Genomic DNA, 14,887 nt, shown 5'->3' with positions numbered 1-14,887 from the left:
GGCCGGGCGTTGGCGGCGTTGGCGACCACCTGTTGAATGTTCTGGAAGCTCCTCGAGGCCTCAGGACAGGAATGGGGAAAATTGAGTTTGTCCTTTCCTGGGGGAGACAGTCCCCGATGATGAGAGGTCCAGGCGGCCACCCCCACAGTGACCTGCAGGCCTCTGAGCAGTCTGAGCAGGTGGCGGGTGGCTGGGCTCTGACCCGCAGGTGTGAGGTGGGCAGACGGGAGCCTGAGTGAGCCCCCAGTCCTGGAGACAGGGGTGCCCCCAGGAGAAAGGGACCCAGTGCCTCCAGGGACTGCCACTGTCCCCTCAGGCCTCGCGCATGCCAGGTGTGAGGAGGGGGAGCTGTAATTGTGCCAGTGCAGCACCCGTGAGGGGGCCTGAGTTCCCCGTGACCCTCCTTTGACTGGGACTCCCGAAGGCCAGTCCCTGTGCACCAGCAGCTACAACAGAGAGGTGCACCCCCTGCGTGGAGCATTCGGGAATGGGGGAGGACTCAGAAGGGGCTCTCAGACCAGGCTGGGGTCAAGCCAGTGGCGTGCGGAGTGAGAAGCGGACTGTGCATTTTCCGTCTTTATGGGCAGGGACCAGAACTGCCGGGAGGGCACTCTGCGGAGCTTCCCCGCCAGGCAGTGGAGCAATACATAGGAGCTGGAGCCTTCATCCCTGGGCCAGGATGGCCATCGTGGTTGTCCTGCCCTCCATCTGCGCACCCCCACTGGAGCTGCAGTATCCAGCCAGCCGGCTAGCACTGCCTGAAGGAGAGATGGAGTCACAGGGCTGGGGAGGGACGCCCAGGTGAGCGTGGGCCAGTGGCAAGGGCAAAGCTGTATGCAGATAGCATGCTGAGCTCCCAGGGAAGGAGATCAGCTGCCCCCAGGCACAGCCAGAGAGGCAGATCCACACCCCCCTGCTCAGGCTGAGCCCCAGGGATCTGCCTTCGGGTAGAGATCAGGCCAGAGAGCCACTGCCCACTGGTGCAGAAACCTCTCTCAGGACCCCTCTGTCTGGGCTCTGCGCTCACTGCTGTGCAGCCTGAGGCCTGTGGTTGACCCTCTCTGAATCTTCTTCTTGTCTGGGCTGGTTGGTTCTCTCATTGGTAAATAAAATTATTCATCTGGACCCCTCTCCCCACTGCTGCCGCAAGGCAGGACAGCCTCCAGCTGTGCTCCCTCAGCACCTACCTTCTGAGAACACATCCATCCCTGCAGAAATGGCCTCCTGGGTGACCTACCTGGGGGAAGGTCAACTCCATGGGACAAGAGGCTATGGCCTGCTTGTCCCCATAGAAGACAGTCAGTGCTTAATAAACAGTGGACAACCAACGAGCTTCATGGTGATATGTGAAAGACAAGGACTTTGGAATGATTTGTGCAAATGTTCTTCAACATATAGGAATTTGGAAATACATCTTTTCTGTTTGTGGTTCAAAAGCCCTTTTCTGAAATTGTGATGATAGTCATTTTTTATATTTCTTAGCATCTCTCAACAAAATAACACTTGGCAGTCGTCTTTCAGTCCCCGAATGATCTCTGGTACTTGACAACCTACGAAATCTAAGTCTAGAAACAGGGATTTGTTAAGATCCCTCCAGTTCAAAAGTTCTGAGAGCCAGGATGAAGTAACTACCAAAGCTCATCTCGTGGTTCCCAGCATCCGAGGGCTGCCCTCAGCTGAAATGAAGCCCCACTGAGCCTCTCTACTGCCCTCCCCTGCATGCCCAGCTCCCACCACACAGGACTCCCTTGCGTGCCCCAGGATCCATCCTCCATCCATCCACACACCATCATCCATTATCCACCCATCCATCCACCATTCATCCACTGTCCATCCACTGTCCATCCATCCATCCATCCGATTCATTCATCTCCCCACATACCCATCCATCCTCTCTCCACCATTCCCTATCCATCCATCCTTCCACCACCCACCCATCCAATCATCTATTCTTCCACCATCTATTCATACATCCATTTGTGCATCTATCCACCATCCGCCACTCACCCATCATCCATTTATTTATCCAACCATTTACCCATCACACATTCATCCACCCACCGCCACCATCCATTATCCACCCATCATCCATTCCTCCATCCACCATCAATCCATCCATCATCTATCATTCTTTTCTTTTCTTTCTTTCTTTCTTTCTTTCTTTCTTTCTTTTTTTTTTTTTTTTGGTGGCTGGCCAGTATGGGGGTCTAAACCATCATTCGTTTATTCATTCATCCATCTAACCTTCCTTCCATCCACTCATCTATTCATCCACCATCAATTTAAACATCCATTCATGCTCTCATCCACCATCCACCCATCATCCACTATCTACCATCCATCCACCAACCATCCAACATCTATTTCTATTCATTTATCCACCCATCCAACCACCATCCATCCATCCACCATATACATCCACCTTCTATTAATCAATCCATTATCCATCAATACATCATCCATAGCCAATCCATCCATACACCCATTCATCCATCTACCATCCATCATCCACCCATCCTAGACCTGACCCAGAGCTCATGTTTCCAAGCCTTGCAGTGTGCCCGTGCTCCCCTTACTCTCTCCCTTGTGAACTGTAAGCTCCCAAAGGCAGGCCACTTGGCACAGCCCAAAGTCAAGAACCTGACTACATCAGCAGAGCTTCACATTAGAGGTAGAGAAGGCTTCCCCTGATTTATCCTCCTCCTTCCCAGGGTAGGGATTCCCTCCACCTGACAGTGGGTCATCTAGCCTCTGCTTAATTACCACCAGGAGAGGTAACTCCTTCAACTTTCAGAAAGCCTGAGGTGTTAGAAATTTCATCATCTTGAGCAACAATTCACTTTTTCAAAGATTTCTTATCCTTGAAAGAGGGCACATTGCATCTTACTCATCTCATCTCCTAGTTCTGAGCCTAGTGCCTGGGTCACTATGGACTCATAAGATCCTGTTTTTTTTGTTTGTTTGTTTTGTTTTTGTCTTTTTTCGTGACCGGCAACGGATCGCAACCCTCAGTGTCGCGCCCACCCCTCGCTCAGCCAGTGAGCGGCCGGTCTGTATGTGGGATCCGAACCCTCGGGCGGGAGCGCCACTGCGCTTCCCAAGCGGCGCACTATAGCAGTGCGCCACCGGGCCGGCCCCTGGATCCTGGATGGGGGCTGGCCTGTGGCTCACTCCGGGAGAGTGTGGTGCTGATAACACCAAGGCCATGGGTTCGGATCCTCCAGAAAAAAAAAAAAAAAGATTCTGAATGGATAGATGGATGACTGGATGGGTGGATAAGTGGATAGGGGGTGGATGCATGCACGTATGATGGGTGATTAATGGATGGGAGGTGGGTGGATAGAAGGATGGATGGATGTAGACGGATGGATGATGGGTGAATAACACATGATGGATGGATGGAGAGTGGATGAAGGGATGGATAGATGATGCATGGATGATGGCCGATGGAGGGCGGGGGGGTGGGTAGACGGATGGGTGGGTGGTGGATGTGTGCATGTATGGGTGCAGATGGGGGATGGATGATAGGTAATACATGGGTGGAGGGAAGGAAGGAAGGATAGATAATGCATCCTTTGCATGAACTCAATCAATAATTACTAAATGAGACCACAAGAAGTTTCTGGGGAAGATGGTTTCCCTGGGTGGAATTCACTTCTCTTATAGAGCAATTTCATCACACAATTTCCTTAATGCTTCCTTTCCCCAACACCTGACTGCAGTGTGGGAAAGAATCTTGGGACTGAGCAGGGCAGGCTTTATGGAGCTTGGTAGGTTCATCCAGGCTCCGCCCCGGTGACTAGGCCAAATTGCAGCCTTTGTCTCTACGCACCCTATTCCCTGGTAGCCCTTGTCTCCCTCCTCCTCTTCTGACAGCCCATTCACGAAAGAAGGCATTTTACTGCTGACCAGCATGGTTGTCTTGCTTTCTGGGGCAGCTGGCACTTCCCATGGGCAGGATGCCTCCATCCCAGTGTTCACCCTACCCCAATCCCTAGCTGCTCTGTTGTATCAACAAAAGCAGAAACCTCTGACAAAGGTGTTGTTTGTGGCAGAGAACTTGGCTGTAATTAAGGAGGCTGCCAGCACTCCAGACCCTGGGTGTGAGTTCTGGCTGTGCCCTCCTTGCTAGGACCTCTGGGGAGCCCTGTCCCCAGCACCTCTGTAAAGGGAGATGACTTCAGGGTGGTGGTTCATAAGCTGTTTGTTTTAAACCCCTGTGGAAATGGGATAAAAGCAATGGATTCTCTCTCCAGAAAAATGCACGCACTTCCAGACATAACCTGTCGTTTCTGCTCACGATTTCATTACGACAGGGTTATGAACCCCCCAAAGCTGCCCAGAGACCCCTGGGCAGAGTCCTACTGGGATTGAAATCCTCTGTGAGGCTGGCCGGTTAGCCCAGTCGGTTAGAGTACCACCTTTTAACACCCTGTACCAGCCAGGTGCCAAAAAAATAAAATAAAATAAAACCCTCTGCCACTGTGAGATGTCACCTGGACATTCTGGTGGTCTTCCTTCTGCATGGCCTTAAGACCTTTTTAAACTTCTTATTTTGAAATAATTTTAGACTTACAGAGACCTTACAGGCGTGGTACTGGGAGTCCTGGGTCCCCTCTCCCCGCCGCCCATACTGCAGATACGATACATAACGTGCCACATCCCTCGAAACTAAGAGTCCGTTCTATGGGCTACTCTCCAGACTTAGATTTCACCTATTTTCCCACCAATGTTGCTTTTCTGTCCCAGAATCTCATCCTGGGTCCTTCGTTGCTTTCGGCCACCACATCTCTCAGGCTCCTCCAGCCTTCCCCTCTCCCTGCCCCTAAAATCGATTGCCGAGGAGCGTGGTCGGGTATTCTGCAGAGCGGCCCTCAATGTGGGTTTGTCTAACATTGAATACCTCGATGGCAATATGGTGTCCTTCTCTGTGCATCATCCGGGAAGCACACAGTGTCTGTTTATCCCATTCCTGGTATGTTAACCTAGATCCTCTGCTTAAGGTGGTGTCTGCCAGGTTTCTGCAGTGCAATTACAGTTTTTCCCTCGTAGTTTATCAATATCTTGGGAAATTTCTTAGAGACTTTGCAGCTTCAGCTCTTCAACAGACTCTCTTCATCAGAACACGCTGTCTCACGTTTTTCTCACCTATGGTCTTGCAGCCCATGGCTTCTATCATGGCCTCACAGAGGGGGGCTTTCTGTCCTGGGGGTCCCAGCCTCACTGCAGAGACCTTTTGTCTTCATTTCTTCATGAGCCAATTGAAGCTGTGCCTGCCCGCCTTGGCTGCCAGGACTCAATCTGGAAGGAGTCTTACCTCCCCATTTGACAGAAAGGGAAATTGAGGCCAAGCAGGGAGGCAGGATCCCCCAGCTCGGTGGTGACAGAGCTGGGCAAGAATGAGGCTTTTTCTCTCCAAGTTTAAGCCCCGAGCTCCACCCTCCCTCCGCTGCACACCCTTCCCCTCAAGTGTGTCTGGCAGCCCTGCTGTTCTGATAAGCAGCGATCTCCAAGCTGGTTCTGGGCATGGGTGAGGCCGAGAGAGGGCCTGGCCCCAGGCTGGCTCTCCCCTTATCTCTCAGGGTCTGCTCAAAAGCCAAAGAAGGGTGGGGAAAGGAGGAGCCGGCCTTTGGGGCAGACTCCTGGGAGTCAGGCAGAAGGCAGGCTTGGCCAGGGTAAGGTATTGAGGGCTTGGGATGCCTGGCACTGAGAAGGGTTCCAGGAGTGCCCAGGACATAGCTCAGCTCTACTTCCTGAGCTGCCTGGAGGATGTGTCCAGGAACAGGAGCTGACAGGCAGCCCTGCTCATGGCCTCTAACCCAAGCTTGAGGTGGAGGACTAGGGAGGAGGAAACCTGAGTCCTTTAAAAACAAAATAAGGACAGGGGCTCCTAAATGGAGGGATGGAAGGACGTGGTCTGTGTCCAGCCCGAGTCAGCATTTACTCACTCAGGTGCCTTGGGCCCAGCCAAAGGCCACTCCAGTCCTGCTTGTGAGCTGAATCACATTAGGAAAGGAAAACAGGGCTGGGGCTAGGGGCTTCAAGTGTCTCGGGGAGGTGTGGCGGAGGTGGCTGCCTGACTGCTCTTTGGAAAAGGAGATGGCAGGAGGGCTGTCCTGGGTCCATCCAAGTACCCATCCAAAGACCCCTTGGAGGGGCAGAGGTCCCTGCCAGGTTGGGCTCAGACCCACCTGATGTCCCTCCCCAGCCAGGGCTCTGCCCTTTCCTCTGACCCCAGCAAACATCTAGGGGTGGGCCTGGTGCTCCAGAGTGAAAGTAAAAGGTGAGCAAGGCCCAGGCCCTGCCCCAGGAAGCGTCCAGCTGGGGAACAATTCACGAGAGCAAATCCTCCCAGTTGAGGAGCAGCTGAGCTGAGGTTGGTGTAGGAAGGAGCCCTCAGCAGGGCCTGGGAGGACCCCAAAGACTGCCATGGCCACACACCAGACGTAGACAAGACCAGGGCCAGTTGAGGAGCAGCTGAGCTGAGGTTGGTGTAGGAAGGAGCCCTCAGCAGGGCCTGGGAGGGCCCCAAAGACTGCCATGGCCACACACCAGACGTAGACAAGACCAGGGACCCGAGCTGCTACCCCACTGAGCGGGTGGGGACACAGGCAGCAAGGTAAGGCGAGGAGATGGTTTTTGACAATTCAGGAAGGGGCCTGGCACGGCCAGATTGGCATCAGGCAAAGAGCTCAGCCTGCAGCATGTGTGTACATATGCAAGGTTCGGGGTTGGGGAAGGAGGCTGGGGTGAGGGTCCCAACTAGGAACCTCATCAGGTCCAGGTGGGGGCTCGCTGAGAAGGGCCAGGAGGGGCAGGATGGGCTGGGAGTTCCCAGGGCCACCTCAGTAGGCCTGAGCAAGCCAGTGGGGACGAGGCCAAGTTTCAGGCATGGACAGTCTCTGGCCTTCCCTGTTGTGGGAGGTGGGTACAGATGACATGGAGAGTTCCTTTCCTGGCTTGCAGCTGGGTGTAGGGGGTGTCCAGGCCTGCTTGGGACAGAGCCCTGGACAGAGGGGGAGGTGGCCAGGGCCTGCAGAGGGCTGTCAAGAGAGTGTCTCCAAAAGCAGGCCTGAGGGGCTCGGAGAGACCTGTGCCCGCCCACCAGGGGAAGCCAATACAAAACACAGCCTCAAGCACATCCCGCTCCGTGTGTTCTTGTGTGGGAGTAAATGTGCGTTTTTCAGGGATGGCTGTGTATTGGTGTGTCTCGTTGTGCACACTCGTCCTGCCTGCCTGGGCTTTGGGGCTCAGCTCAGTTGTGAGCCCCGGGGGCTGCTCTCCCAGGGTTCAGATGGAGACAGTGTGGAGAGCAGCCCTGCAACCCACCTGCCCCGTTCCCACCCACCCAGGACAAAGTTTTCCTGGGTGTCCCGGTAGGGCAAAGAGTCACGGGGGGCCCATTGGGAGCCCCTGTCCAGGAGGAGCTGGGGGACATGGCAGGGCACACAGTCATACCCCTGCCTCATCCAAAGAGCCTCAGTGGCCTTCTTCCTGTTCCAATCAAAGGGGCCCCCTTTCTGCTCCCTTCTGTCTCCTGCCAGCCCAGGGCCTTCAAGGAAGATAGAAGGTCAGAGTCAAGTAAAGGTGGAGGTCAGAACCCCTCATGACAGAAGCAGAAGTCTCGGGGAAACTGCCCAAGGGCACACCAATCCCCGAAGGGCAAGCCAGGGTTCAGACCTGGGCCTGCAGTCTCCAAAGCCTGGAGCGTTTTTAAGCTAGGTTTGTAAAGTCCCTGCTAATGAGCAGATCAGGTTTGGCTCCCTGCTGCTCCCCAGCTCCGAACGCAAGGAACGCAACGCTTGGCAAACAGCAGGGGCTCCGCACACCTATGCCAGATGTCCGGTCAAGGAAGGAGTGCCTTCCATCTGCAAAAACTGGGCTCTGCATGGGCCCATCCCCTCCTCCTCCTGCCCAGAGCAGATGCATGTCCCACAGAGACATGATGCCAGGGGAAACCCAGCTTGAGATAGGACATCTGCAAAGCCCAGGCTGCCTGTTCGCCCTGTGCCTCCCTGTCATCCTGGCCTCACCAACTTCTTCCCAAGCTCCAGCCACCCTCCCCGCTCCATACACTTCTGCAAAAATAATGCCACATCCCCCTCTCAGTCTATCTCCACATCTGGGAAAAGAGGAAGCTTCAACACCTGTCCTTGGGGTGAGTAGTGGCCACTGCCCCTGGCGGGCATCCTGAAGCCCTCAGAGTCTGCAGGCCCAAGCTCGGGGCTGGGGGCATCCTGGGTCACATGGGGCTAGTACTGGGCAGAGTGCACGCTGGAGGCCACTGGTCTTGAGAAGGTTCCAGAAGAGGCAGCCCTACAGCTGGGCCAGGCAGGTGCCTAGTGTTCAGGGTGAGGAAGGGAATAGCGGAGAACAGTGGAAGTTGGCGGCATGCCAGACCAGGAGCCACACTTGGGGTTTCCACCTGGGCCATCAGGGCACCAGGAGAGTGGATCTTTGTGTTTGTTTTGGGGTTTTTTTTTTTGTTGTTGTTGCCTTTTTTAAGTCAGCAGGATTATTTTGAGATCCATCTATGCTATTTTTCTTGTTGCTAAACCGAATTCCATTTTCCTTCCACCCAGCCACGTACGAGCGTCCCAGTTTCTCTACATCTTCCCAACACTTGCTATTCTGACTTTATGATTCCTCCCAGGGGGTGTGAATCCCGTGTTTGGCTTTAATCTGCATTGGCCCCATGACGCTTGCTACAGTTTGGATGTTTGTCCTCTCCAAAACTCATGTTGAAATCTGATCCCCATGTGGCAGTGTTGGGAGGTGTTTGGGACATGGGGGCAAACTCCTCACCACTCGTGAATAGATTAATACCCTCCCTCAGGGGTGAGTGAGTGAGCAGGTTGTTAAAAAGAGTCTGGCTTCTTTGGTTTCTCCCTCTGGCTTCTCTCTCGCCGTGTGAGCTCTTTGCACACGCCCACTCCCCTTCTGCTTTCTGCCTTAAGTGGAAGCAGCCTGTGGCCCTGCCAGACACAGCTGCCCAGTCACGGCCTTCCCCGCCTACAGTCTTGAGCCCAATAAGCCTCTTTTCTTTATAAATACCCAAGTGCAGATGTTCTGTTAGAGCAATACAAAACTGCCTAAGACAACACATGATGCTGAGCTCCTTCCACGAGCTCGTCGGCCCCTTATGTCCTTCTTGGACGACATTCTCCCTTCTCCTTGGGTCCTTGCTCATGGACACCCCACCTCCCCATCACAGCCCTCTCTTCCTGACTCCTGGTTCCTGCGGTGTGGTTCCAGCTGTCCCATGCCCAACATGGGTGCCCAGTGCCCAGCTCAGAAGTGCAGCCATAGGGCTGGCCCGTGGCTCACTTGGGAGCGTGTGGTGCTGAAAACACCAAGGCCACAGGTTTGGATCCCTATATAGGGATGGCCAGTTAGCTCACTTGGGAGAGCGTGGTGCTGACAACACCAAGTCAAGGGGTTAAGATCCCCTTACTGGTCATCTTTTTTTTTTTTTTTCCCTTTTTGTCTTTTTTACTGACCGGCAACGGGATCGCAACCCTCAGTGCTGCACCCGCACCTCGCTCAGCCAGTGAGCGGGAACCAGTCTCCACATGGGATCTGAACCCTCGGCGGGAGCGCCGCCGCACTCCCAAGCGGCGCACTCTCCAGTGCGCCACCGGGCTGGCCCATGGTCATCTTTTTTTTTTTCCTTTTTGTCTTTTTTTGTGTCCGGCAACGGATCACAACCCTCAGTGCTGCACCCGCACCTCGCTCAGCCAGTGAGCGGGAACCAGTCTGTATGTGGGATCTGAACCCTCGGCGGGAGCGCTGCTGCGCTCCCAAGCAGCGCACTGTAGCAGTGCGCCACCGGGCCGGCCCGTGGTCACCTTTTTTTTAAAAAAAAAGAAAGACAAAGAAGTGCAGCCCTCTCCCCCAGGCAAGCCCTTGCTAACCCCCAGCCCCGCCACCCCATGCTATCCACACTGGGCCTTGCCAACCCCATGTCTCCCCTCTCTCCACAGCCACCAGGGAGTCCGCCTTTGTCCATGCCATTGCCTCAGCCGGAGTGGCCTTTGCAGTGACGCGTTCCTGTGCGGAGGGCTCGGCTGCCATCTGTGGCTGCAGTAGCCGCCATCAGGGCTCACCGGGCGAGGGCTGGAAGTGGGGTGGCTGCAGTGAGGACATCGAGTTTGGTGGGATGGTGTCTCGGGAGTTTGCAGATGCCCGGGAGAACCGGCCAGATGCCCGCTCGGCCATGAATCGCCACAACAACGAGGCTGGACGCCAGGTATGTTTGCAGCCCCTGAGGGCCCTAGGGAAATAGGAGCTTCCTCAGCAGGGTGTAAGCCCTGGTCCCTGGAGGTGTATGGCCCAGTGGAGCAGGATGGTGGGCAGTGGGGCTGTTTATGTAGCCAGGCTGGGGGTCCGCTCACTTCCTGCCCAGGGCTGTCTGAAGCTCAGCACTGTCCAGTTGCCCCACAAGCATCCAGTGTATTCCTAGAGGGCAGCAAGCCCACCTGTGGACTTGGGGTCATCAGGAAGGAGAAGCCCCTGCACAGTACAGGGAGGGGGATATTGAGGTGGCTACAGAGCATCATGGGGAGTTCTGTGATGAGAAAATGCACACACACAAGGTGCCAAGATGTGACAGTTATTTAGGTGGGTGGAGGAAGAACCTCCCAGGCAGCCCAGAGGTGAAAGACTGCAAGTGATATAGTCTGGGTAGAGTATGGAGTGCCAAAGAACAAAGCATTTAACTGGAAAGACTGTCAGCAACTAACCTGTGAAGCACTTTGTGAGCCTTGTGTACTAGCCCAAGCAGACTACTATAACAAAGTATGTTAAACTGGGTGATTTACAAACAGCAGGGATTTATTGCTCACAGTTCTGAGACCTGGGAAGTCCAAGATCACAGCATGGCAGATTCGGTGTCTGCTGAGACCAGTTCCCTCTCTGTCTGTCTCTCTGTCTTTCTCCTGCTATGTAAGGACACGGGTTGTGGGATTGGGCATTCTCTCTCTCTTGCTTGCTCTCTTTCTCCTCTCATGTGAGGACATAGCGTTCCTCCCCTCTGGGGGATGCAGCTTTCGGGATGCCATGCTTTTGGAAGCAGAAAAACCAAGCTCTAACCTGTCAGCACCTTGATCTTGTACTTGCCAGCCTCCGGAACTATGAGAGACTACATTTCCATTCTTTATTTTATTTTATTTCTTGGCAGCTGGCGGGTACAGGGATCTGAAGCCTTGACCTTCATGTTATAACACCGGGATCTAACCAGCTGAGCTAACCAGCCAGCCCCCATTCTTTATAAATTACGCAGTCTCAGGCATTCTGTTAGCAGCACAGAAAAGACTAAGACAGGTAGCAATATGGAAAAAGATTAACTTTGACCCCCCCCCCATATGTAAAAAGCAATTACAAACCCAAATGGGAGAGGTAAAACAATCAAACATTTACAAGAAAGCATAAGAGAATATCTTTTTGGCCTTAAAGTAGGCAAAGGTTTCTTAAACAAGCCAAAAAAAATTACAGTGAAAGAAAAATGGAGTAATATGGGCTGTATTCAAATTAAGAACTTCTGTTCATAATAAGACACCACAGTGGGACTGAAAAGGCTACCCACATGGGAGGATATGTTCACATATATATCCAACAAATACATCGAGGCTATGAGATAAAAAGAGCTCTCCAGGAAGCAGAAATAGGTGGTGACGGCTCCTCTTTGCCAAAACCTGGCCACAAAAGAAAGAAGAAAATGGATATTAAACAAACTGGACTGGGTGGGGGCAGGGGATACTTTACAGATGCCCATGAGAAAAAGCCAGTGTGAGAAGGAGGGGTTCAAGCCAGGAGAAGGGACCCTCCATTCCACCTCTTCCCCACTGTTGCAGGGAAAAACATGGGTTCCTCACCCAGGCCCTGCCCAAGGCCTCTCACCTCCCATAAAGGGACCGGCTTCCTGGGCCAGTCCCCCTACCCATCCATGCTCAGGACCCCTAGCCTGTCTGCCCAGCTCATATGCAACTTCCCTGGGCAACATTTCTGGGTTCTTCAGGTCTGGATGAATATCTCACCTCCTGTACACAGCAATACATTACAGCACCTTCCTTCCTTCACTGCATGGTAGATATTATAGGGCTAGATAGAGAGGGGGCCCCCCCAGCTCCTGCCCTCTACAGGCTTTGGGTATACAGGGGAGACACATGGCACAGGTACCTGCACCATGGGAAGGGGGGTGGCACTGGGGCCCCACGGAGAGGGCTCCTGCTCTGCCTGGGAGTCCCCAAGGATTTATGGAGCAGGTGGGCTGCAGGCAAAGTGCAGGAACCCCCGGGGGGCTGTCCTGACGTTCCTGCGTGCTTTCCCCTCCTCCCCACAGGCCATCGCCAGCCACATGCATCTCAAATGTAAGTGCCACGGGCTGTCGGGCAGCTGTGAGGTGAAAACCTGCTGGTGGTCGCAGCCCGACTTCCGCGCCATTGGCGACTTCCTCAAGGACAAGTACGACAGCGCCTCGGAGATGGTGGTGGAGAAGCACCGCGAGTCGCGCGGCTGGGTGGAGACGCTGCGGCCGCGCTACACCTACTTCAAGGTGCCCACGGATCGCGACCTGGTCTACTACGAGGCCTCGCCCAACTTCTGCGAGCCCAACCCCGAGACGGGCTCCTTCGGCACGCGCGACCGCACCTGCAACGTGAGCTCGCACGGTATCGACGGCTGCGACCTGCTGTGCTGCGGCCGTGGCCACAACGCGCGCACCGAGCGGCGCAGGGAGAAGTGCCACTGCGTCTTCCACTGGTGCTGCTATGTCAGCTGCCAAGAGTGCGCGCGTGTCTACGACGTGCACACCTGCAAGTAGGCGGCGGCAGCGCACCTGGCGCGGGCTCCTGCCTGGACTGGCGAGGGCTCCCACTTGGGGGTGGGGCTCTTACTTGGGGGAGGGGCTTCTCCCTGGTGGGGCGGGGCTCCTCCCCGGACTGGCGAGGGCTCCCACCTAGGGGTGGGGCTCCTGGGTGGGTGAGACAGGGCGCCAATGGGAGCAGGACGTCTGCCTGGATGGGACAGAGTTCCTCCTGAAGGGTTGAGGTCCCTCCCAGTGGGGGTGGGGCTCTGGATGGGGCTGGGCTCTGGTGTGGGCTACTCCCTGAGGCTGGGGCTTCTCTCTGGGGGCAGGGCTCCGAGGTGGGACTGGACTGCAATGGGGATGGGGCTCCTACCTGGGGATGGGGTTTCCTTTGGAGGGGGGGCTTCTCCCTGGATAGGGTGGAGCTACAGTGGGCCGGGGCTCCTGAGCAGGGGATTTAGCCGGCCATCCCCTTCCTCCCAGCCCACCAGTAAAGTTCCCTCCGGCCACCTTAGCATCTCCTGGCGGAATGAGCCTCGGAGATCCCATGAGGCGGAGTCGGGTCCCCGCCCGCCACCCCGTGCCTCTAGGATCTGAGAGCCCCTCGCCAAGTCCCGCGCTCTGGAGTGATCCAGGCATGGGGAGGCCTGTGGCACCCCCTCCCTCAGCCTGGGACTTGCCCACGCTCCCGACCAGGAACCCTTCTGAGAAAGCCTCAGCGCCCCACCAGCCCCGGCCCCCAACTCCAATAACCAAGGTCAGTCCTGGGAGAAGCAGGCGGGGCTTCACGGAGGGAGGCTGCAGAGGGGCCTGCAGTCCTGGGCCTCTGCCCTGGCCTCGGACACCCAGCTCCTCTTCCCAGGGAATGTTCCTACGGTCGGTCCCAGCTCCCTGCCTGGCCAGCTGTGCCCGACTCTCCTTCCTCTGGTGCCATCCTTCCCCCGCCTCTCTGGGCCTCAGCCCCTTCCTCTGTTCACAGCCCCTTGTCAGGGAAAGACAGGAAGCGAGCCCAGCCCCCAAGGCTGCCCAGAGCCCCTGGCCTCTTTTGAGGTTGTTTGTGAGGTTTGGGGGACATCGGCCCTCCACCGTGCGGCGGACAGAGGACCCACAGCCCCGAGGCGAGGTGGCGTCCCTCCCCGCCCCTCGTGGCCGGGACTGACCCTCGGTCCTGCTGCTGAGGTGACGGTCGCCAGACCTGCCTGCCACCAGCCATTGTCCCAGAACCTCCAGTCGGGAGAACATCCGACTTGTCCGCCCGGCAAGGGAAGGAGAGGCCGCTGACCCCACCCTGCTGGGGCCCCACCGAGCGACCCTCAGCCTCTGCCACTGTGAACCAGCTCCCACCCTCGAGCCAGGGGGAGGAGACACGGCCCTGAGAGCCCAGAAGAGGGGACGCAGCCGTCCTCTGCCTCGAATTTTGCATTTTTGGTTTTAATTTTATTTCCGATGCTGCTATGTCTACCATACACTGGAGTTAGACGAAAAGTTGTGTTGTTTTTTTCCCTTTTCTTTCTATGAAAGAAGTTATTTTAGTCATAGCTTGTGAGTTTCAAACATGCGGAAAATAAAAAAGAAGCAACCAAACAAGCCTGTGGTTTTTGCCAGTGTCTTGGTGGCAGGTCGGCATGGTGTTGGGGACGTGGAGAAGGGGTCGGCTCAGCTCAAGGGCTGGGTCTGGGGGAACTGGGCTTGCCTGCAGGCCATGGTGGGGAGGAGGCTGTCAGCGTGCCTTGGAGGTGGCCAGAATTTCAGGGAGAAGGGATAGGGACAGCCAGGCCAAGGGAAGGAGGGGACAGCCACTTGTACCTAGACCAGAGGCAGGGCAGAAGCCTCTGATGGGAGAGCTAAAATAGGGTGGTAGGTAGGAGCCAGGTAAGGGAGCTCTGCTGCGAGCAGAACACCGTGACAGTCCCAGTGGGCGGATGGCAGGCCAAGACCCCATAGGAGTCCGTGGTTCATGGAAGACATCAGCCGAGTCACTTTCCCAAAAGTTCATATTCACTCAGCCAACATCCAAGTACCTGGGCTCTCTGGCTTTGGGGACAGTGGCCTGGCTGCTGGTGGCCTCTAAGTGTAGGATCA

At 55.5% G+C, this 14,887-nt stretch overlaps 1 protein-coding gene across 1 annotated transcript in view; it reads left to right on the top strand.

Annotated features, from left to right (window-relative positions):
• Positions 1-12,832, top strand: part of LOC103605695 (protein Wnt-3a) — a 43,201-nt gene extending 30,369 nt beyond the window's left edge. Inside the window, exons 8-9 of the mRNA XM_008590322.1 lie at positions 9,984-10,249; positions 12,341-12,832. Coding sequence (XP_008588544.1) covers positions 9,984-10,249; positions 12,341-12,820 — 746 coding nt within the window. The 3' untranslated portion in view covers positions 12,821-12,832. The remainder of the gene's footprint in view (positions 1-9,983; positions 10,250-12,340) is intronic.
• Positions 12,833-14,887: the final 2,055 nt, after the last annotated feature.

This window comes from Galeopterus variegatus, unplaced genomic scaffold, assembly GCF_000696425.1.
Source record: "Galeopterus variegatus unplaced genomic scaffold, G_variegatus-3.0.2 Scaffold5989, whole genome shotgun sequence".
Taxonomy (NCBI): domain Eukaryota; kingdom Metazoa; phylum Chordata; class Mammalia; order Dermoptera; family Cynocephalidae; genus Galeopterus; species Galeopterus variegatus.
The sequence above is the reverse complement of the archived record's forward strand: the minus strand, read 5'-3'. Positions and strand labels throughout refer to the sequence as shown.